Source organism: Monopterus albus, unplaced genomic scaffold (assembly GCF_001952655.1).
Source record: "Monopterus albus unplaced genomic scaffold, M_albus_1.0 scaffold417.1, whole genome shotgun sequence".
Taxonomy (NCBI): domain Eukaryota; kingdom Metazoa; phylum Chordata; class Actinopteri; order Synbranchiformes; family Synbranchidae; genus Monopterus; species Monopterus albus.
The window spans coordinates 80,018-102,123 of record NW_018128297.1 but is presented as its reverse complement, the minus strand read 5'-3'; the positions used below and the strand labels follow the sequence as shown (position 1 = coordinate 102,123).

General features: G+C 41.8%; 4 protein-coding genes across 18 annotated transcripts in view; 2 read left to right on the top strand and 2 right to left on the bottom strand.

Moving 5' to 3' along the window:
* hivep2a (HIVEP zinc finger 2a) overlaps nucleotides 1-11,422 on the bottom strand; it is a 119,183-nt gene extending 107,761 nt beyond the window's left edge. The window contains exons 1-4 of one of the 11 annotated variants that reach the window (XM_020586618.1): nucleotides 10,753-11,422; nucleotides 9,994-10,054; nucleotides 9,833-9,893; nucleotides 4,771-4,849 (exon numbers count right to left, since the gene is read on the bottom strand). The gene's annotated coding sequence lies outside the window, so the exon portion shown is untranslated. Of the gene's footprint in view, nucleotides 1-4,770; nucleotides 4,850-7,638; nucleotides 7,725-9,832; nucleotides 9,894-9,993; nucleotides 10,055-10,195; nucleotides 10,272-10,752 lie in introns of those variants that run through there. The other 10 variants (XM_020586621.1, XM_020586622.1, XM_020586623.1 and 7 more) reach the window with 10 other exon arrangements.
* The window catches only part of aig1 (androgen-induced 1 (H. sapiens)), a 17,205-nt gene extending 2,779 nt beyond the window's left edge, over nucleotides 1-14,426 (top strand). Inside the window, exons 2-6 of one of the 2 annotated variants that reach the window (XM_020586634.1) lie at nucleotides 3,149-3,304; nucleotides 5,198-5,299; nucleotides 11,432-11,547; nucleotides 11,827-11,993; nucleotides 12,391-14,426. In XM_020586634.1, coding sequence (XP_020442290.1) covers nucleotides 3,149-3,304; nucleotides 5,198-5,299; nucleotides 11,432-11,547; nucleotides 11,827-11,993; nucleotides 12,391-12,410 — 561 coding nt within the window. In that variant the 3' untranslated portion in view covers nucleotides 12,411-14,426. Of the gene's footprint in view, nucleotides 1-3,148; nucleotides 3,305-5,197; nucleotides 5,300-6,509; nucleotides 7,646-11,431; nucleotides 11,548-11,826; nucleotides 11,994-12,390 lie in introns of those variants that run through there. The other variant, XM_020586635.1, reaches the window with a different exon arrangement.
* Nucleotides 14,427-15,993: 1,567 nt separating this feature from the next.
* adat2 (adenosine deaminase tRNA specific 2) lies at nucleotides 15,994-18,285 on the bottom strand. The gene is made up of 6 exons (XM_020586641.1): nucleotides 18,168-18,285; nucleotides 17,532-17,636; nucleotides 16,914-17,064; nucleotides 16,722-16,828; nucleotides 16,358-16,430; nucleotides 15,994-16,105 (listed from the first exon to the last, which is right to left on the bottom strand). The coding sequence occupies exons 1-6, from the start codon at nucleotides 18,261-18,263 to the stop codon at nucleotides 16,077-16,079; spliced, it is 561 nt and encodes a 186-aa protein (XP_020442297.1). The 5' UTR covers nucleotides 18,264-18,285; the 3' UTR covers nucleotides 15,994-16,076.
* A 141-nt stretch (nucleotides 18,286-18,426) lies between these two features.
* The window catches only part of pex3 (peroxisomal biogenesis factor 3), a 5,740-nt gene continuing 2,060 nt past the window's right edge, over nucleotides 18,427-22,106 (top strand). Inside the window, exons 1-10 of one of the 4 annotated variants that reach the window (XM_020586636.1) lie at nucleotides 18,427-18,657; nucleotides 19,501-19,632; nucleotides 19,833-19,914; nucleotides 20,438-20,481; nucleotides 20,589-20,710; nucleotides 21,148-21,214; nucleotides 21,326-21,380; nucleotides 21,478-21,616; nucleotides 21,691-21,761; nucleotides 21,841-21,963. In XM_020586636.1, the coding sequence (XP_020442292.1) occupies nucleotides 18,582-18,657; nucleotides 19,501-19,632; nucleotides 19,833-19,914; nucleotides 20,438-20,481; nucleotides 20,589-20,710; nucleotides 21,148-21,214; nucleotides 21,326-21,380; nucleotides 21,478-21,616; nucleotides 21,691-21,761; nucleotides 21,841-21,963 (911 nt within the window). In that variant the 5' untranslated portion in view covers nucleotides 18,427-18,581. The other 3 variants (XM_020586638.1, XM_020586639.1, XM_020586637.1) reach the window with 3 other exon arrangements.

Here is a 22,106-nt window from a genome sequence, read left to right as displayed (position 1 = left end):
ATGACTGTGGCTGAGCTCCAGAGATGCAGTTGGGAGATGGGAGAAAGTTGTAGAAAGTCAACCATCACTGCAGACCTCCACCAGTCGGGGCTTTATGGCAGAGTGGCCCGACGGAAGCCTCTCCTCAGTGCAAGACACATGAAAGCCTGCATGGAGTTTGCTCAAAAACACCTGAAGGACTCCAAGATGGTGAGAAATAAGATTCTCTGGTCTGATGAGACCAAGATAGAACTTTTTGGCCTTAATTCAATCAATTCATTAATGCAATCGAGGGAAGGATGAATGCGGCCACGTACAGGGATATCCTGGATGAAAACCTTCTCCAGAGTGCTCAGGACCTCAGACTGGGCCGAAGGTTCACCTTCCAACAAGACAATGACCCTAAGCACGCAGCTAAAATAACGAAGGAGTGGCTTCACAACAACTCCGTGACTGTTCTTGAATGGCCCAGCCAGAGCCCTGACTTAAACCCAATTGAGCATCTCTGGAGAGACCTGAAAATGGCTGTCCACCAACGTTTACCATCCAACCTGACAGAACTGGAGAGGATCTGCAAGGGGGAATGGCAGAGGATCCCCAAATGCAGGTGTGAAAAACTTGTTGCATCATTCCCAAAAAGACTCATGGCTGTATTAGCTCAAAAGGGGGCTTCTACTAAATACTGAGCAAAGGGTCTGAATACTTATGACCATGTGATATTTCAGTTTTTCTTTTTTAATAACTCTGCAAAAATGTCAAAAATTCTGTGTTTTTCTGTCAGTATGGGGTGCTGTGTGTACATTAATGAGGAAAAAAATGAACTTAAATGATTTTAGCATATGGCTGCAATATAACAAAGAGTGAAATATTTAAGGGGGTCTGAAATACTTTCCGTACCCACTGTACATTGACCGCATTACTGCAGAAGCTGCACCGATCCGCCTGTCAATCTCCCGTTCCAACCTTCCCTCACTCGTGAACAAGATCCCAAGATACTTGAACTCCTCCACTTGAGGCAGGAACTCTCCACCAACCTGAACCAACCACCAACCTTAAAATACCAACCTTGGTTGGTTGGTATTTTAACCTTTGCTTTTCTTTTTGGTTTACCAAAGCTCGACACTGAGACCTTCAAAATGTGAATTTTACCACACTGCTTTAAGATGCACGTTGTTGTTGGGACAATGGACAAAATACATTTTTGGGAGGAGACAAGGCAGTTATAGGGATGTAGACATAAGAAACACCACTACAGTTTTTGTAGCAGTGGTTCAGTTAAGGCCTGTTTAAAGACAAAATAATCGTGTGTGTGTGTGTGAGAGAGAGAAGTAACTGTGTCATATTTTCCACATTAGACCTCTCCTCCTAGTTAACAGTGCTTTTAATGATCTGTACACAACAGCAGCCAGGAAATGCACACCACGACAACATCTGGCTCGTAATCATTGTGTGTGTGTGTATGTGTGTAAGTAACATGAAACCCTACATATTGGTGTGGAGTCATGATTGCTTTTTAGATCCATTTCACAAATGACTGTGTGTGAGTTGAGAAAAGAAGCAGAGTGTGTTGTTCCTGCTCAGAACCTCACCGCTAGCTGAGCAGACAAGCTATGTTAGACATGGTAGTGGCCTAGGTTTTGTACTGTCATCAATATAAATTAGACGCACACAGACATACAAAAGGGTAACAAGCAACGCACAGTACAGTACCAACAGTATATCATCCTGTTCAGACAACAGAATGATATACGTCCACAAACACATCACTGTATGTGAATTGGCATCGGATAGCTTGAAAGTCAAAGTGCCACGGAGGTCCAGCCATCCCTTCACCCACCGGGCGACACTGGATACTCCCAGAGGGAGAGGAGGGCCGAGGAGGAAAGATGGGGTGTGCATCCATGCCATCTTTCTTTGGAGAAGCAGTTCACATCCATCACTGTGAACATATTGATGGGAGTGTTTCATTACACCCAAATGGAGACTAAAGTAGAGAGCTGGTTTCTCTCTCACAATGGTTCACTTAATGCCCTGCAGCTCTGTCTGAATTTAAACATTTCAAATTTGTGTATTTATGGTGCATGTTGATATAAACCATGCAGTTTTATTGAAATACAGCCGAAAATTACTTCATGTGTTGACCTGCAGCACATTTATGCTGGGCACCACCCGCCTGTCTGCTCACCATCTCCCCCCTACAGCTAAATCCATCACCACTAACAGCACAGCTAAAGATGTGCTTGACCTTGTCACAGGGAGTTTCCTCTGTCATTAAATGTAGACTCTCACCCCCATGGGAACGTCTTCAGTAGGTCGACCAGCTAATGTTAGCATAGCAAGTCATGACCATAGCAACAGGAGCCAGAAAGACAAGGAGCCTGGTTTGTGGCCCTGCTATGACTCCTCTGCCTCTGTGGGACTGGTAAAAAAAAAAAAAAAAAACGCCCCCTTGTGGCTAAGGAAAGTAAAACTGCAGAAGAAAACAGGAGCCCTGTGCCCATGGTGCCCTCTGGAGTACTGAAACAGCACCACCAGTGTCAACATCAGAAGGTTTCACCACTACATAGGGAAACCAGAGTACATATCTGTTGGAAGAATGGTATTCATCCCTTGAGTAAAGTTCAGAGACTTGGAGAGTCAATGCCAAGGTGCACTGAGGGTGTTCTGGTGGCACGTGGTGGCCCAGCACCTCACTGAGACACCATGTTGGTTTGTCCTAGAATCTGAAGCAAATGTCCATACAGTCTGTGCATTGGCTGCTTGTGATGAGATAAACCCAGACCTCAAACACACTCCAGTGGTCATGTTTGTGTAACACATTGGTTCTACAGATGGACTTGATTTTGTTGTGCATGCTCACTGAAATTAAAGTCAGTGTTTCTAGCCTCGTCTTTTAAGGAAATGACTTTGGGGGTGATGTAGAAATGACTGATTGATGGAAAGGTATGTGAGGCAGGTTATGAAGAAACGGGAGCACCAAAAAAGTGCAGCTGCCCTGTTCTTGCTTTGTCTGGTTGCCACTTGCCACTTCTCTCATCCTCTCTCTCTTCTTCTCTGAGCTCTTCCTCTTTTTGGAAAATGTACTGAGTTGTTCTTGCTTGCTTTCTTTCTCTGTCCATCTCTTTTATATTATTGTCCTCTCTGTTTGGTTGCTGATGTCTCTCTGCAGGTGATCCAGGCGGTGTTTTTTGGACTGTGCGTCCTGATCGATGTGTCCAGTCTGCTGACTAAGGGAGGTGCCAGCAGGGAGCAGGAGCGGCAGCTCAGGAAGCTGATTAGCCTGAGGGACTGGATGATGGCCATCCTGGCCTTTCCTGTCGGAGCGGTGAGCCGACAGATGCATACCAAAAACACACACGAGACACACAATAGCCCAGGGAAGGATCAGCAGGTTTGCAGCCTGCATTCCTTCCTTTTTTTACCCTGTCTTTCTCCCCTGAAGGATGGGGACAACAGGTTTCTACAAACTATGAGTCACAGGGGTTTGTTGTGTCAAATGGCAGATTTAAAAATTCTTCCCCCTGTTTATATTACAGTACATTTAGACCTTGGTGAGATTTTTTCAAGTTCACATGGTTGATCTGGGAGATGGAGTGGTGTAAAAGTATAACAGTGTTGAGGGTTGGCCTCTAGGAAAATTAAAATGAATTATTTTTAAAACATTTCTAGTATAAATCCCAAATTGTGGATCTAAATACAAGACATGCGCAGATCTTTAAAACTTGATTTCAGTTTCTTTAAAACAGTCATTTGCTGAGTTAAAAGCCTTAATTTTACAAAGGTTTCATATATTTTTTTCTAGACTGTTGTTAGCAGTAATATTAGTTAACTCTTTGTAGAATGTACCCCAACAGAACAAAGTAACATCTAATAAAAATCTGCAAATTGATCAACATAAAAATTCTACCCCAGCAGCTTCAACAATAAATCTTTTCCGTTTATGTCTCTGTAGAATCACTCAGAACCACAGAGAACAAATCTGACTAAAGCATCAACTTTAGGAACAGTTTCAATACTTGCTGCTAAGGAGACACCACTGAGGACAAAAACTATCCCCACTGTCGACTTGCGAGTGCAGCAGCTAACACCAGCTGAGTTCAGTTAAATCTAGCTGTGAATAAACAGAACAGAGGGAACAAGTGTCTGTTGCTTCAGACAGCTAGGCGGTGACCCCTGTCTGATCCTCAGGCTGTGCTCACTACGCTGGCAGACTCCACTCACATGGTTCTGCCTCTCTCACTCTCATTAACACAGACACACAAACACTTTTATTCAACATTCCAGTTGGCAAGGTGCCCTGTAGCTGCCACATCGAGGAGCCTGTCTGATCACAAGCATAGGTTTTGACACACACACGGTCATGAATATGCATACGTTAGCCACACACACAGTTGATAGCTAACTGCCCTAAGCAACCTGAGTACCAGTTAGACACACACACACACACACCTGCAGAAGCCATCAGCAGGCACTGTGCTGTGAGCTGGACACAGGGTTCACTTAACACAGTGCAATAGACATGATTATCAGCAGAGTTAATGTGTGGAAACGCAGCCTCACTGATGGGAAGTGAGTGTGTGTGTGTGTCTGCATATGCATGTAGCTCTGCTCCTATGTGTCGCAGAAATATATGAGAGTGCAGGTGCATATATTACAAGTGTATATGTGTGTGCACATCCATATGGGCATCTACTTTAGTCTGTGTGTATATGTGACAGACAAGGTGTGTATTTGTGTGTAGAAAGCAGAGCACATGCCGGTCATGGAACAATAGGGGGATGGTTCAGATACCTTGAATTGGAATCTAGATGACGGTCAGGTAATTCCACCCCCATCCTGCAGAACGTGGTCTGGCCCGGGTTCAAACCATCTGCCGGAGAAATATTAGACCAAGATATTGTTAGGACAGATTCTCCTTTTACTTTGGGCCACCGATGTCCTGGCAGGAGTTGACTGAGTTTTAAGAAGGAGCCAAAGACACACTCCCACACAGGAGGCTACAACAAGTAAAAGAAAGAGAAAATACCCCTGACACAGTAATAAAATGTGAGGAGTGGATGTGAGGGTTATCACTGACTGAACAGCAGAGCAGAAGTTTAGTAGCCAACAAAATTCCATAGTGTTGTTGTACTTGGTTTCAGTGTTTGTGTGCAGCTGCTTGGCATCGATACATGTTTGCTAACTGTCTGTTTTCTCTTTTCTTTCTGTCTCCCTTAAGTTTGTGGTCTTTACGTTCTGGACTCTCTACCTGTACGACAGAGAACTGGTCTACCCCAAACTACTGGACAGCTTCATTCCTCAGTGGCTCAACCACGGCATGGTGAGTGGATTCTTCTCTACTGATGTTGTTGATTCATTTGGTTTAACTTTGAATTACTGGCCAGTGAACAAGAAACAGAGGGTGGTTTCAGCAGAGATGTCTTCTTCATGGACGTAACCACCTAACTGACTTATTGTCATGGCAAACTAGTCACTGCATAGCATATAATTATTACACAATCTGGAAAACAGCATGTACACAAACCACCAAACAAAACACTGACTGGAGGAACACAGAGGTCTGTTGTTTATTTCGTTTTTCTCACGGTTAAGTTTTTTTATATGGTCTTATTTCATATGTTATGGGTTTTTTTTCTATTGATGTACCGACTGGAGGTCACTCTAAAATTTCGTTGTACATGTTACAACGACAATATAGGATTATCTTATCTTACTATAATTAACTGTAATGTAAAGGTGCAGTGTGGGGGATTTAGTGACATCTAGTGGCAACATTGCAGATTGCATTCAGCAAAGCTTCCATATACATCATGTTCAAGACATCGTGTACTTGGAAAACAAGTGCAGCCTTAAAATGTGAGATTTTCATCTCACTTCTCTGTTTGTTCTCCAGTTTCTGACTTGTGGGTTGCCTGCATCCACCTGTACCAGTAAATGAACATATACATGTATGTTTTTACCAGTACAGTTTTTGTTGGTCAGGGGTAGGACTACTCAGGACCTGGATCCTGCTGCTAGATCAGTGGTACTAAATTGCGTGATTGATTGATGGGTTCTACATGTCAAGTGAGTCCTGCTCGGATCACTACTCATATCAGTGGATCCTAACTCTGTAAAGTACTTGATAAATCTTATCAGTGGTCAGAGTTGGTGCTGGTGAAGCTCTGAATTTGAACAGAGCTGCTGGCAGGTGGTTTGCTTTGATTTGCTGCATAGAGGAAGCGGGTTTAATCGAACGTTTAGACGTGGGCTAACACGCTGTGCACCATGTCGCCTGACTGATAACACAGTCAGCTGTGTGTGCTCCAATCAGCCAGTGTGATAATCTGCAGTCTCCAGCACTGACTGTAACATGCAAAACCCTCTCATCAGACTTCCTCCTGGCAGAGCACGTTCAAGGAGCAGCGTGAGAGTAGGTGGTGTGTGCTTTGTGTGAAAACATGATCACTTCCATAACACTACTTCTGAAGCTAAATGACACAAAGACAGCATGACAGTGTGTTTGCTTTGTGTCTCTTCTTGTACTCCAGGCGTTGATGTAATTGCTGAGCGGCTGTTATGGCGCTGTTGCCAAGGACCAAAACAACCATAACACCACTGGGTTGTGTGGGTGCGACAGAAAATGGGAGTGTGTGTGTGTCTAGCGGTTGTAAATATTTTGCGGTATTCCATGGTATCGCTATTGTTTGTTTATAGTGGTTGCCACGGCAACCATGTGGCCCTTCCCTCTGGAGGAGGGGAGGGATCAAATAATGGAGAGCCTGTGAGAGAAAAAGATTTTAATCATGTGTCCAGAAGTCCTGCCAGTATGGTGGACAAGTGTAAGATTGACTGCAGATGTGTTATTGAACTACTCCAATCTGTTTAATGGTAATTACACTACTCAAATGTTTTAGGTCACCTCCATGTTTCCAGTAGTTGTCAATGTGATCCAACAGGTGAACACACCTGTCACTCTCTCTACTGCTGAGATCAGACAGCGCTGCTGCAGATGTTCCCACAGATGTGCTGCACCTGTAGGTTGCTTTGCTTTCACGCTTCACCTGGAAAGTCTGGACCCTGTGCTGTCGGTCCATCACTGTTCAGTGCTCCTCCACAGCCTGGAGCTGTTTGTGGCTCATTCTCCTGCTACAGGATGAAACACTAAGAAGCTCTGACTCCCTGTGTCCGTGGCCTTTTTCCAAATGATGCTCCAGAGGATGCAGTGACACAGTCTGTTCCAAGTCTGCCTTTGTGCAGACAGAATCTGTTTTTGTCAGTCAGCAGCAGTCGGGACCTGTAGGAACTGTTGGCATCTTTTTTTTTTTTAAACACCTTTGGCAGTTCACTTCTAGCTTTGTGCCATTTAAGCGTATCCACTGGACATGTACATGTCATAATAACCACTGGAAAAACGGAGGTGACCACAAACCTTTGACTGGTAGTGTACTCAGATAGGTTTTTGACATGTAAAATTACTTATGAGTGGTTTATGTAATAAAAACTAAGCCCCTTTGAACAACAGAGAAAAAGTATTTACATCTTTCCACATTGCATCCACCATTGTAAGTTATGGCAATCAGGGGCTTTGTTTCTGTTCAATGTTGGTTGCTAAGAAAACAACACTACTCAAACACTACCCAACTTTAGCCATTGTATTTTTTCAGCTGCATACTTAACTGAGTTATCATCCCATCCCCCCAAGGAGCCAGCCTCCGCTGAGTGAATGCAAGCCAAACCAGTGTCACCAGCATGTGTGTTTCAGTTTGTGAGGTGTGTGTTGTCCATTAACCGACAGACACACAGGCAGGTTTCTCCTAGCAACAGGGCATTATAGTCTCACACCGGCTCTGACGCCATTGACCTGTTACACACACACACAAACCAAGGATCACATCTGGTGAATACATTCACACAAACACAGACACACACTCACAAACCTGAGACCAGCATTTGCATTCACCCTTCATCGCCTCTGTGCTCTGTGTTCATTGTTATCACTGTGTCAGATTCCATTGCTGTGCGGTTGTGAGAACTTGTTTTATTGTCACCTTTTAAGGCAATTAACGACTTACAGAGAAAGAAGCAGTATAATCACTGACAATCTTTCTAACAACCAATAGTAAAATTACCAAAGGTTTTCATGACATGTTTTAATGTATGGTCAATTTAACAATCAAATACTGGCACTGTCAAACTAAAAGCTGATGTATTGGTGGTGACGGCTGAATCCTTTTAAATGGCAGCACTGTATTTTTCGAGGTACTGACTTTAGAGTTGCTACTGGTGTTTTGAAGATTAATTTTTATGTTAATTTTCCTGCACTGAATTAGATATTTTAAACTGAACCAGTTTTGAACTTGTGATGACGGTTGCAACAGCTCAGCTGGATTTCAAGCCCAATATCAATTCTGCAAATATTACAATGGACATCATTTTTGCATATAAACGCTTGACATTTTAATTGGGATTTCTTGTTTAGTAAAAAAAAAAAAGACCATAATCTGTACTGCACATTTTACATCTTATAAATCTAGATTCTAATGGAGAGATGTTTTATTGAGATACTTTCAATACCTAATAATTTGGCATTTCTGTCCTGACATTTCTTTTCACACATCAGGCAGCGATACACAGATATTAATAAAGTGTATCAGCTGTAAACTAACATTGGCCGATAGGTGTAATCAACATTTAAAGTGCATATTTCTTAAAAAAAAGTGTTCCAAGCAGACTTTTTAAAATTAAAGCAATAATAAAGCAAACCTGCCCTTCAGCTACGTTTACACCCACTGTCACCCTGAGCATCAAACCAGACAGTCATTATCACTTCTAGCCATCAGTGTGGGAATAATTAACAGACAGAAGAATCCCAGTTGGTGTTTCTCTAACCTAGCTTAGTGAGGCCGACCACCTCGACTGCCAGAGACAAAGCCCAAAGACAGAGCTCAGCAGTCTGACTTTGCAGAGGGTGAACTGTCTGACACACACACTAATCTACAGCTGTGCTCCTGAGAGTGCAAATGAGGTAAGAGAGAGGTCTCAACTCTGCTGAGGCAATTACAGCTGTCCTGTGTGTCTGTATTGGTGTGCGTAAGTATTTTGTGAGTTCCCCCTAGTGGGCAAACAGAGTAGTTCACTTGGCAGCAGAAAAGCCATAGGCAAATTGGTTCAAAATAAAACATTAAAAAAGATAATGGGTCACACCTTTCCACCTTTGTTTTCTATTATTTTGTTCATTTAGCTGTTACATTATAACAGAATGACAGATGGATATATCAGACTTTCCAGTACCGACAATTATGTGTAGTCAACCTTGAATCTACAGTTGCTGCATAAAGTATTCAGACCCCTTTATTTGTTGCAAACATTATGTGTTGTAAATTTTTAAATGGATGCTTTTAGGAATGTTGACTGAAATCTCTCATTGTTCAAAGTCTTCTGAGCCTTTGCTGCGGATCCAAACTGTGGTCAGGTGCAGGCCGTTTGCTTTAATTCTCCTTGTGTGACTGAAGTCCAGGAGTGGCAGGCATTCAGATTTTTTGAGGGGGCACAATTTCACAATTCCATCATCATAAAAAGTTTAAAACCTTCATACTAATTTAAGAGGCAAAGCCTAAAAGGCCCTGCACACTTTTTCAGTCTATTGTCTCTAATGAAAACCTATACAGCTACACATTTTAACAAGATCTGTAATTAGATAACGGACTTACACAGATTCTCAGATTATTTTAAAAAGCAATAAATGCAGGTTTTAAGTGGTGGTGTCTTTATTTTTACAGATGTAAACAATGTAAATGTCTATTACCAATCTGTCTTTGGAACTCACACTAAGTACAGTAAACAACAGAAACACATTCTCAAAGAAGCCTACCTCCAGTGGCAGAAGCTGCTGTGTCCCCTGTCCCTAACTGACTGCTTGGCTGTTCCTGCTGCTGATAAAATGACACCTAATGAAGACGCAGTAGCCTCAAACAAAAATCTTCATACCTTTTCACTGTTGGATATCATAACTAAGCCACATTAAGATCTTACCTGAGATCCAACGGCTGCATCAGAGTCTCCTTCTGTGTCTGCTCTCCTGCTTTTTGTGTTCCTATTAAAATAAAACATGACATTTAAAAACAAAGTTATCATGTAAAGCTATTGATAACTGCATCTGATTATGTTTACATTCAACCACTAATTGTATTTCGTATAGGCTTCGCCCTCTAAGAGCTGTCGCTATTGGGTTCACCCCTCGCGCATGCGCAGTCCTGAAGAGATGCTTTCGCCATGACAGGGAATATACTTACCCATGATGTTTCTTCGTGGACTGCCGGAAAAAAATAGAAAGGTGCTCGCAGGTCACGGTGGCACTTATGCGATCGCAGCGGACCTGTTTGGGGACAGTGCAGGGCACAGGACGCGAAAGAATCTCTTCAAGACTGCGCATGCGCGATGGGTGAACCCAATAGCCGAGGCTCTTACAGGGCGAAGCCTATACGAAATAGAAGCTTGGGTTACTGAACGTAACCATCGTTATCTGTTTAGCCTCTAAGTTTATCATCAAACCATTTCTATCAGGAACTATGTACAGTATATTTAAATTATACATGAATTATTAACACTTTACTTATTTACTGCCCAGTATTGTATTTAATAGGAATACTGAACAAGCAAAAATTGGTATAGAGGCTTTCTTCTCGGGATATGTTAATGGCAGATTAGCTAACATTAGCAAACATTGTGGATTAATATAAGGTTTGTAAAGAAAGTTCTCGTCATGTAGCTAACATATACTTTTTTACTTACACTATTTAAGTACTGAATCTTACAAAAATCTTTATTTTGTCCATCTCCGGTTTTGTAGTGTTTATTTTGTTTCACAAAAACAACTTAAGTCGCTAATAAGCTAGCTAACGGTAAAGCAAAGACAACAAGCTAACACTAATGTTTACCACTTGAAGAGCTTTAAAGACGGAAATTCTGTTGTTCCTGGTAATTTACAGCTTTTCAAATTATACCGTTGTCATGGCGTGAGCTCAAAGTGGCTATTCATGCTTTATACTGCAGTTAGCACACTGACATTTACGTATCTAATGGACTTCAACAGCCGCTGCTGTAAGAGGCGCTCTCCCCGCTGGAACGAACCAAAAGACCTGAACAAAGAGGGGTGTCTGTGTGGACCAGTCCAATTTAGATTAGAATATAAATCCTCCACCAGGGAACTGAATGACTGCAGACCTGTCGCCCTGACATCTGAAATAAACAAAAATCCAATCCAATCTCAAAATCCAAGTTCAAAAATAGATGTTTTGTTTTTGTGACCTATGGCCTGGGTTCATATGTATACACCAAACACAGAATGCTACATTTCATTGTGCAGGGAAACATATTGCCTTACTGTGCATAAAACAATAAACATTTTGACTTTGACTTTATTTACTCTCTTTGACCACCACCCTCTCTGTCTTGCCTTTCTTTCTCTCAGCACACCACCGTTCTTCCCTTCATCATCATCGAGATGCGGACCACCCACCATCGGTATCCCAGCAGGTCTTGGGGTCTGGCAGGAGTTTGCTGCTTGGGCATAGGATACATCCTTTGGTAACATATGTCTCACCCATAAATAGCATACAGCCTACATTCAGTTTATAGTTAAGTACATAAAGTAAGTGACAGATTTATAATGGGTTTAGTTTAGGTTTATATGAGTTTTGACTTAATTTAGTTGAAGTCTGTTTTAAATTAGCCCTGTCCAGTTGAGGTTTTGTCTGTTTCCATTAATCTGAGTATGATCCTGTGACACAAATGGTTTGACCTTTACTAGTAATCATAGTCCCAGACGTGGCCTAACTTTTACTGTCTGTGGCCCTGCCTGCCCAGGACGTGTTGGGTGCACCAGGTGACGGGCGTGTGGGTGTACCCAGTTCTGGAGCGCATTGCTCCACTGGCTCGAGTCATCTTCTTCAGTGCAATGATGGTGCTGATCTGTGTCTTCTATGTTCTTGGAGAAATCCTCAACAGCTACATCTGGGATCACTCACACACAGGTACACAACACATGCAGCAAAAAAAAACTTTACGGTTGAATATTCAGCCAAGGAAAGTCTACATGCAACTTTACAAGACATTTAGTCCCATTTCAGATGCTGAGGTTGTCTATTTTCTTCATCCTGAAAAGTCACAAAATGCAGAAAGCGTTGGTCACATGCTTACAAACAGAGACACACACAAACAGACACTCTCTCTCTCTCTGTCTCCTCTATCTGCTCAGCAAGTTGGCAGGTAGCACTCCACCCACCCACTCACACCAGAGACAGGAAATCTGTGTGATTTTGTAGACAAGAAGCCTTAGTGTCTATAGTTTTATTCCCACACACACACCTTCACAGTCTGCTGACGTTACAAAGTTCACTCTCCTGTCGCGTCTCTGTTTATTTCTTCCAGGAAAGATCAAAGGTGAGTGATCCTTTCTCAGTTGTATGGGAACAATACATGAGTATTGGCTTTGGTCGGATAAACCAGGATGAGTTGTGCCCCACCCACCCAGGACAGCACAAGAAAGGAAAACAAGTGACCTCTCTGGATGTGGAAAACACCATTACCTTTGAACTGTATTCATAACAATAACCATAGGAAAGGACAAAATATCATCAGTTAAAAGTAAGTAGAGAAACTGGCAACAGATGGAGAGTTGGAGTCGACATCTCTTGTGTTTTTTTTTTCTCCTTTTTTGGTTTTGTTTTTCGGTGGCAAAAATTAAGCAACTTTGATGCATCCAGCTTTGTGGAGAAAAGTTGATGAAATGCACAAACATGCATCTACACAAAACAATGAACATGCGCACTGAAATACTGTACACACACACGACTATGTAAGTATGCATTCAGGGACAGAAGCACACATACAAACTGTATTTGTGATCTGCTTTTCTGTAACTTATCAAAGTGAGCTGCTATGAAACTACTGAGCAGCAATAATGTGTTGAACATCAATATTCACGATCTCTTGCATGTCTACATGAACACTAGATGTTGATAAAAATCAATAAAGTTTGAGTGGAAATGTTTCCATTCGGATCCTGAATGAGATCTTCGGACCAGCCTGAGGATCCAGGTCCACACTGGCTCCGCCTGAGTTACAGTGGGTCTCAGGTGTATGACAGTTTTAATTGGATGTGACAGAATCTGATGGCATCTGGTCAGACACACTGCACCTTGTGAGCGTGACACATTTACGAGATGTCACCGCTGCCTCATTTAGAGCAGGTGACTCAAGATTCGCCCTCATGCTGCGGCCTGAGCTCACATGAATATATAGTCTGATACAGTCAGAAAACAGCATGGGAAATCATTCACTTTCAGAAAGACTCAATGTTATAATGGTCACATTAAAGTATATTTTATCCATATAATTGAAGGTATTTAAACATGCAACAAGCTCAGTGGCTACTGACTCAGTATAAACTGCAAAACTAAAAAGAAAAGGCCTCAGAAGTGAAAACAAATGGGCTGACTAGCTCCTACTGTGGTGCTTTCTTCAACATGTTAGCCCTGACATGTCACGTCTCAGATTTGTGTCCTGTTTGTGCTAGAATTAGCACCGTGTAGTATTTTCTCTGCACATAGCATCTGTTCCTATCAATAATGAGTTAGTTGCTGTTCTGTGCAAACAACAGGAAGAAGACAACACTGGATTTACAGACAAAAAGTGCCAGGTAGTGTAAAAACACAGCAATTCTGCAAAATGCACCTGTGGATGTAGAAACAAAATGCAGCCTCACTCACTGACAGAGGAACTGAATGAACAAGAAAAACGCAAAAGATAAAACTAACAATGCATTTTTCAAGGCTGGAAAGACGTAACAAAGAAAAGGGGCCAAAACACAAAGAAAAACCATAAGAAAAGATGCAGTGACTGAGTTAAAGGAAGGCAGGACAGAAAGTGAGAAAGCATAAGCTGAAGGGTGGAACCAGCAATTTTTACCATAGAGGTTAACAGAATGGAATCCCAAAACATATTAAAGTAACTCTTCCTGTCAACACAAACTCTCCCGTCTGGTTCTTCCTTGAACAAAAACAAATGCCCCTCCTCTCTTCTCTCAGGTCATTTGGCAGTGAAATAATACAAAATAAACTCCTTTGTTTGCTGCAGAAAATGTTGTTCTCTCAACGTTACACAACATGACATCTCATATTACACTATTTTTTTAAAAACTTGGGTGAAAAACGTGTGTGTGTGTGTGTGTGAGTGTGTGTGTCCACTCCTCTCACTGTCAATTTGGAGAGTTTGACACAACACACTGTTCATTAGCAGCTAACTCTGCACCGCTCTGTGGGTGTGTGTGGCATCTCTTCATTAACACGTCAACTCCAGTCTGAGGTGACACTTTAAAACATTCAGTAATATTCTGCACTGCATTAATTAGCATGGATTTACATGCTAATGAGCAACATGGACATGGATCCCAGCACTTGTTTTAGAAAAACACACCGTTATTTCTGATGTCCAGTCCAGATCATAATAATTTGGACAGTTACACATTTCTGTGCACACAGTCAAATAAAGTCATGGATCTAACGTTAAAGCACAAAGTCTCAGCTTTAATTTGAGCAGGTTTACATCGATCTAGAAAGAACTGTAAATTAGCCATTTTAACACACGTCGCCTTGTTTATTTGTGTATGTTTTAAACAAGCAGGTGGTCACAACTTTAACATAGTATGTGTGATTTATTTCAAATTGAAAGTGCTGAAGCACAGATGGACAACTGAAAGATGGAAATGGGAGAAATGAAAGTAGGAAAAATGATGTAGAAAATGGGTGAAAGAAAGAAACGGTGATATGAACCATTAAAGACAAAAATGGAAGGAGAGGAAAAAAGCAAGGTGGGAAGAAATCAGAGGGACATTGTAAAATAAAAACAATGATGCAAGAAGACAGGGATGAGGAAGAAAAATACAGAAAAACCAGCAGAAAGGGGTGAAAGGAGGCAGTGGGGAGGGAGGAAAGTTGTAAAACAAACTAAAGGAGGAAAACAAAAGTGTAAAACAAAGGGAATGAAGAGGGGGAAAGGAAGGGAAAGACTAAAAGAATGAAATGAAGCAAGCAGGGAAGAAAGTTATAAATTAAAAACTAGAAGGAAAGAAAGAGAAAGTGAGAATGAAAGGAAAGACAGGAAGGAAGTAGGGGAGGAAAAGGAAGTCAGCTGCTAAAAAGGAAGGAAGTGTGGGAGGAAGGAAGTAGAGAGGAGGTGGTGAAAAGCAAGACAAACAGAAAAAAGAAAGGTGGCGTGAGCAAGACAAAGCGCAGCAGTCTGAAAACCTCTCAGTGGCTTCGTTGGATTCGGTGGGAGGAGGAAAAAACTGCAGGACGCCTGAAGTACACACCCAGCACCGACACCCAGCAGCACTCACACAGACACACACATTTAGTTCTTTCAATTCCTCCCAGCTGCAAATACTGCAAACCCATGCACACACACAGGCCACAGTACATGTGTGTCTGAGAGGAAGTGAAAGGTGTCTCAGCACGTTACATGAACAGTGCGAAGGTCACTTCTGCAGAGAAGCGCTGCTAGATACACACACACACACACACACACTCTTCCTCACCATTTCTCACACTTTTGCCTCTCTGAGAAATACCACAGGAAGTGGTGGGTTTTACATTCACAGCTTAGGAACAAACAGAACTGTTGTGAACAGCAAAAATAAACGTGGCTGACAAAAAAACTACTTAAAATTCAGCAACATGACACATACTGATAATTTGCCTTCGTCTTTCTAAATATTTGGACTTCTTGGATCAGTTTCATTCTAACTGCAGGATCACATTTATCTATCCATGATTATGTAAAATGTGTGTTTTAGTTCCTAAAAGCTGAATTTTGTAGAAAGAAAATGTATCACTTGAAAGTGATAAGTGTCACTTCTCCTGTGTGACTAATCAGTATGGTGGAGAAATCAGGTGACCTACTGCCTCCCCCTGCTGACAGACTGATGGAAAAGCAACCAAGGTTCAAAGAAGTCTGTTTACAACATAATAAAATGATTTATTATCATTTATTGCATTACAAAAACAAACAAACAAGAATACAAGTATTATAAAAAGTAAATCTACCATGGGTGTGACTCAGTCCTTCCTTGTTTTGGGTTTTGGGGCTGAAACAGACAGAAAATATAACTGTTGGGGGGAGAAAACAAAGAAGACAAAAAGAAAAAAAATGACTGAAAATAGAAGAAAAGAATAGAAAAACATTTTAAAAAATTATAAAATGCAAGAAGAGAAAAAATAAGATGTGGACAGATGAGAAAAGAAAACATGAAAGAAGGAGAATAAAGGAGAAAGATTTAAAAAAAATAAAGAGAAGAATATTAAGTGACAAGAGGAAAAAAGAAGAGGCTATTTCTCACCATTTGGATTCTCCTGTTTGTAGAAAGTCTTCAGCATCTCTACAGCTTCTTCTGCTCTGTGACCCGAAACACACTGAAAACACAAGATACACTGTCATTTACACTACATGGCCAAAAGTATGTGGATGCCCAAACATTACTGTATATCCATATGTGGTAGCTGAGCATGAGACCCCAAAATCACGAGCACCAATCTGCTGATACAGCAGCCTCCACTCGTCTGAGCAGGTTGTCCGTTACAAGACTGAAAGCATCCACAGACACTAAGTACACTGTAGTACTTTTCAAGGACAAGACATGCACACACATATTTAAAAAATAGCAATTCGACAAACACAGAAAGACACCAGGAACCAGCGTAGACCTTGAATGCGATCCCAGTCTGAGGTAAGTCTGCAGACGAAATGTCCAGAACTGACCCACAGCCTCCAAACCGGTCGTTCCTGCAGCCGTACCCGACCACTGGGATGTCTGAAACACGGTGAAGGAACAATATTCACACACTCGACACACAAACACACACACACACACACACACACACAGGCAGAGAGGATACTAAGAAGGCGTAGGGCTGCAGCACACATGATGCACGGCTCCACAGTGACATACAGGGCGGTCTGCTTGCACACACTCCTCACATCCAGGTTCCTATGGCGACACCAGTCCAGGAGCTGGTCCAGAGCAACCATCTCAGCATGGCGAGTCGCCTGAAATACACCACACAGCACATGCAGAGAAAGGTCTCATGTTCTCTTGGAGCTTCAGAAAGCCTAATACCAAACTTTCTTAGAAAATTCAAGAATTAAGAGGTGAAGGTTTAGCTGGATAAAATATCTGTACTATTTAGAAATACTGATTAGTGGAACTTTAATTTGCAAAGTGAAGGGAGCTTCAATATAAAACATGTGCACTTTACCTGTAATTAAATGCTCAATATACATAAAACTGCCTTGCCCCAAATAGCCTGTTAATGTAAAAAGACTCTGGCGGCTGCTGTGTGTTTAGTGACTATACAAGCTTGAGTTTCTTACTAACATAATGAATTTAAAAAAGAAATTGCATTGACCACTGCTCCGAATGTTTTGTAAAATGATCGATTTTTGCATGGCACTCAATCTCAAGGAAAAACTGGAGTATTTTTTTTTTCAAACAGGACATTCTTAATTTTACCTACATTTTTTGTCTCATTGACTTCATTCCGTCCTTTTCCTACGACTTCATCACTGTAGACCATCAGACATCCAACTGGAACTTCTCCATTCTCCAGAGCATCTTTGGCCTGCAAAAACACATTAAGGCAGAACGTGCACATGAAGAGCTCAGTTCAACAGAGGAGAACACATTTTAGAAGGATTAAGCCACTACGGTATGCTTTTATGCACAACTTCACATAAATACCCCAGATTTGAGCCTTATCCTGGATTTGGTCATATCCAGGATATGACATTTAACATGAGAAACCTGGATATTTACTGTGTGTCTTTGTTTACATGACTAACGGTGTCTAGGTTATTGACTGTCTGTGTGCAGCGGTGTCTTGATTTCTCAACATCATAGATTTTAAGACTAAAGGCATTTGTCAGTTAAATTATGATGAAGCACTTTAACGTTAGGTATCAACTGCTTTTACACAAGAAATTGGCTCAACTTTATAGGTGGTATGAAAATCATTTTTAGACTGGTCATTTTTTTAAAACACGAATATAACTGCATAACAGCGTAGTAGTTAAAAGAATCGACTATGTCAAAGTTATGTGGATAATTCTATCTGGATTAACTGATTCATTTGCTGATTAAACTATTTACCCACCATGTCAAACGCGGCAGCCATCCACTTATCAGTTTCGACAGCACTCGGATAAAAGTTCTCTCCTGAAGCACCCTTACTTTCTTTTTCTGGCCCCATTGCGGCTACTACTACTTAACTAAAATAAAACTCACAGTAGCCTGATTTTCATGACAGTTTATGAGCTATTTGTTCATATTTAATTACTATCTTGTTTGCTATATGTACCACGCATACGCAGGACAAAGGGAAGATAATATTGAACGGACCACTTCCAGACATGCGCAATTGATCTCCTCTCTCCCTACCTGTTTGATAGTTAGCATGGTGGGAGCAGGGGCTTGCTAAATAATAGAAAGTCTTCTAATAACATGCCCATGAAATAAAAATTACGGGGTGTTTTTGGAGTTTTAGTGTGTGCGAACAACTCACTTTCCGATGATGTTTTCGTCTGCTTGGAATTTTGTTAAACGCCACAAAAGGAAAATTATTTTCACCGGAGTTGTAGTTGGAGGTAACTACCTAGTGTTTCTATTAGCCAACGTTACTGTACATTTATGATTATAGCAGTGCACTGGACTTCGTTAAACAATTTGAATTAATATGCTAAGATATTTTAACGCGTTTTATAATTCGGCACCCATTACCCCCATCAAATAGCGGATTTTCAATGTAATTGCATTGTTTTTGACCATCGAACAATTGTGTCTTATCGGAAAAGATATGACAAGAAACACGGCAAACGTTACATTTGCGAACTCTCCATGATGTGTGATAGCTGTATACAGAGTTAAACTATTTGACACGATTCACTAAACGGATAGTGTTCAACTTTGTTTGATGCTTTGCACATACGCACGGTTTCTTTTAAACGGTCAGAATACCGAATGACGTTTGGCGTGGTGTCCAACGGATGAGAGCACCACGGATGCTAACTGTTAGCATATTAACTTAGCGCTAAGGCGAGGATGGAACATGACAAGTCAGCCTGGTCTGTAACTGAATTGTTGATTGGCAGGTGTTTAGGTTTGACTCGTGGCGTTGTACAAACTACGGTTTGCCTAATTATTTTTGATCGTTAATCAAGAAGTGACAGCTGCAGCATTCACTCTGCGTCGGAAATCACAGAAAATTTACCCGGTGAAAAATTATTAATGGCTCAATGAAAAAAAAGAAGACACTATGTTACTGTATTCTTTAGGTACAATACTAAAAGTATGCAGTGTTATTAGTTTCTATTCTAAAGCAGAGATCTCTGTCACAGTCAGGTGCTCCAGCTACATATAATTCAGACTAAGTGTTTTTGACAGTTGAAGATATTTGTTGGTACCACTATTTATTTATTGGCAATCCCCAGGAGTGTACTTCCTGGGTAAATATGCCCAGAAGATGATCAGGGAGATGCAGGAGAAGGAGGCGACAGAGTGCATCACTCAGGCCAGAAGGCAGTTCCACTTCGAAAGCAACCAGAGGACCTGCAACATGACCGGTAACCACTTCTGAACAATGCACTTGTTGTGAATAATACCAACTAGAAATAAATGTGTGCACTACTTGGGGTTTTGTATTATCAGGATTGGCCCTAAAAATGTCAAATTATGAGTTATTCTTTGCCCAACAGCACTAAACACTTTTGATTTGATTACTGTACTGTGTGTGTGTGTGTGTGTGTGTGTGTGTGTCTCGCAGTGCTGTCCATGCTGCCCCCTCTGAGAGAAGCCATCATCAAGCAGCTCAGCTCGGAAAGTCTCACTGCACTACTCAAGACCAAGTGAGAAGAAGCACTTTTCACTGCTAGAATCAATGGATTCAAACTTCTAATCCACTTACGTACACAGTTCTACACATTCTTATATGTTTAAAGTTAAGATAGATTAGGTTCCCGGCCGGCAATCGGGCGAAGGCGGGGTACACCCTGGACAGGTAACCAATCCATCGCAGGGCTAACACATAGACGAACAACCACACACACGCACTCCTATGGGCAATTTAGAGACACCAATCAACCTAAGCTGCATGTCTTTGGACTGTGGGAGGAAGCCGGAATACCCGGAGAGAACCCATGCAAGCACGGGGAGAACATGCAAACTCAGTTTTGTTTTTATATTAATTATTTTATACAAATATGCAAATTTGTCAACCATTTTTAGATGTTTTCATTGTACTAAACATCTATGTAGAGGTATTCCATTACTATTCCTAGCGGAGTAAAACCTGTTGACAATGTTACCTGCAGTCTTGATGATGTAAAACAAACCAATGATGCTTTTTTCTTCTTTAACATTGTCTCTCAGGCCAGCAAACAAGCTGGAGATCTGGGAAGATTTAAAGATCATCAGTAAGTTCTGGTCTACACAGCAGACATCACTGAAGCATCCTGTACATTGTCTAAAGTTAATACTCAAGTAAAAACAGAATCTGATCGGACACATTTGTTTTACACAGGTTTCACCCGAACCATTGTCGCAGTGTACAGCACCTGCATGCTGGTGGTTCTGCTGAGAGTCCAGCTGAACATCATTGGAGGTTACTTGTACCTAGACAACTTTGTGGGAAAGAACGGGATGGTGAGAAACGTGATGAGTGTTTCAGATCATTTCACATACATACCTGTAAGACAACAGTGTGACCTGCTGGTTTCTGTTGTTGGCACAATTTCTATCCAGTTATTTGTTGAAATGCTTCCATTGTTGTTTGTGACATGATGGTTCCTGTTACACTGCTGCAACTCAGCATTTGTTTTCTGATGTATCTGCTGTACTACATACTGCTATGTATGCCTGCAGTTTGTTTCATAGGGAACTGGGAAGATGAATACCTCCACTTTGTTTAAAACTCCTTCATGTAGTGGAGTTTGACTCTCACTTGCCCTTATCCAGAGGATTTGATATACAGCTGTATTTGGGGGGAAAAGTAGTAAAACATAAAGGCAAATCTTTTGAGAGCACAGCAAGTGTAACAGCAAGTATTTCATGATGTTATTTACGTACATGTCTTCTTCCAGACTGCTCAGACTCCCCCAGACGTCCAGCATCAGTACCTGTCTAGTATCCAGCATCTACTTGGAGATGGTAGGATTCAGAAGCCCACTGTGATCACGTCACTGTTCATGCTTCTTTACGTTAGTCCCTCAGTACAGTGTTCAGAATTCAGAACCGGCTTCTCTTTGTGTCTCTGTTCAGGTCTGACAGAGTTGATGACAGTGGTGAAGAAAGCAGTGCAGAACTCTCTAGGAGGGTGAGCGTCTGAACCTGAGCGTTAGTTTCATTATCCTTACATCCAGACAAATGCTGCTTGTGTTTTATTGACATCCACACTGTGTGCACATCTCCAGGCTGTCTCTGAAGCAGAGTCTGTCCCTGCTGGAGTGTGAGCAGCAGCTGAGTTGGATCCGAGCTGAGGTGGAGGCTGGTTCGGGGCGCCCGCTGTCCTGGTACATGCTGGCTGACGACGAGAACGCCCTCGCTGACCAGGTTGCTACACACAGAGAACAGCAGTATGTACAAAAACTGCTGCGAGTGTGTAACAAATCCTCTCTTCTCTGCAGGCGTGTGGGCTGACAGAAAATGATGTTATGACCATCAAACTGTTAAACGAGACCAGAGACATGCTGGACAGGTAGACGCCACACCTTTGTCTCTGTGTCCATCTGTGAACTTGTGTTTCGGGATCCTAATGTGCGTATTTCTGACCGCAGCCCAGATTTCACCACTGTCCTCAGCGCTTGTCTCGACCGCGGTTTCTCTCGTCTCCTTGACAACATGGCTGAGTTCTTCCGTCCGCAACCCGGTGACTGCGCCCCCAGCTCTGCACCTGATAGGTAATAATCAGCGTCATGTCCTAGTTCTGTACTACACATGAATTCTACACAGTATGTAGTACAAACTAAACTGAGCTGTACTATGTTTACATGTTGCTTTAATTTATTTTCCAGCTGCAGGATTCTCCTCTGTTTCCTCTGGC

Bases quoted from the DNA above. Each gene is read 5' to 3' on its own strand.
- adat2 (XM_020586641.1), bottom strand. From the start codon at position 18,263: ATGGGGCCAGAAAAAGAAAGTAAGGGTGCTTCAGGAGAGAACTTTTAT. The intron at 17,065-17,531 runs GTAGGTAAAATT...GGTGTATTTCAG, and splicing joins AAGTCAATGAGACAAAAAAT to GCGACTCGCCATGCTGAGAT. The intron at 16,106-16,357 runs GTGAGAAATAGC...TGTCTGTTTCAG, and splicing joins CAAACAGGAGAATCCAAATG to CCCCAAAACCCAAAACAAGG.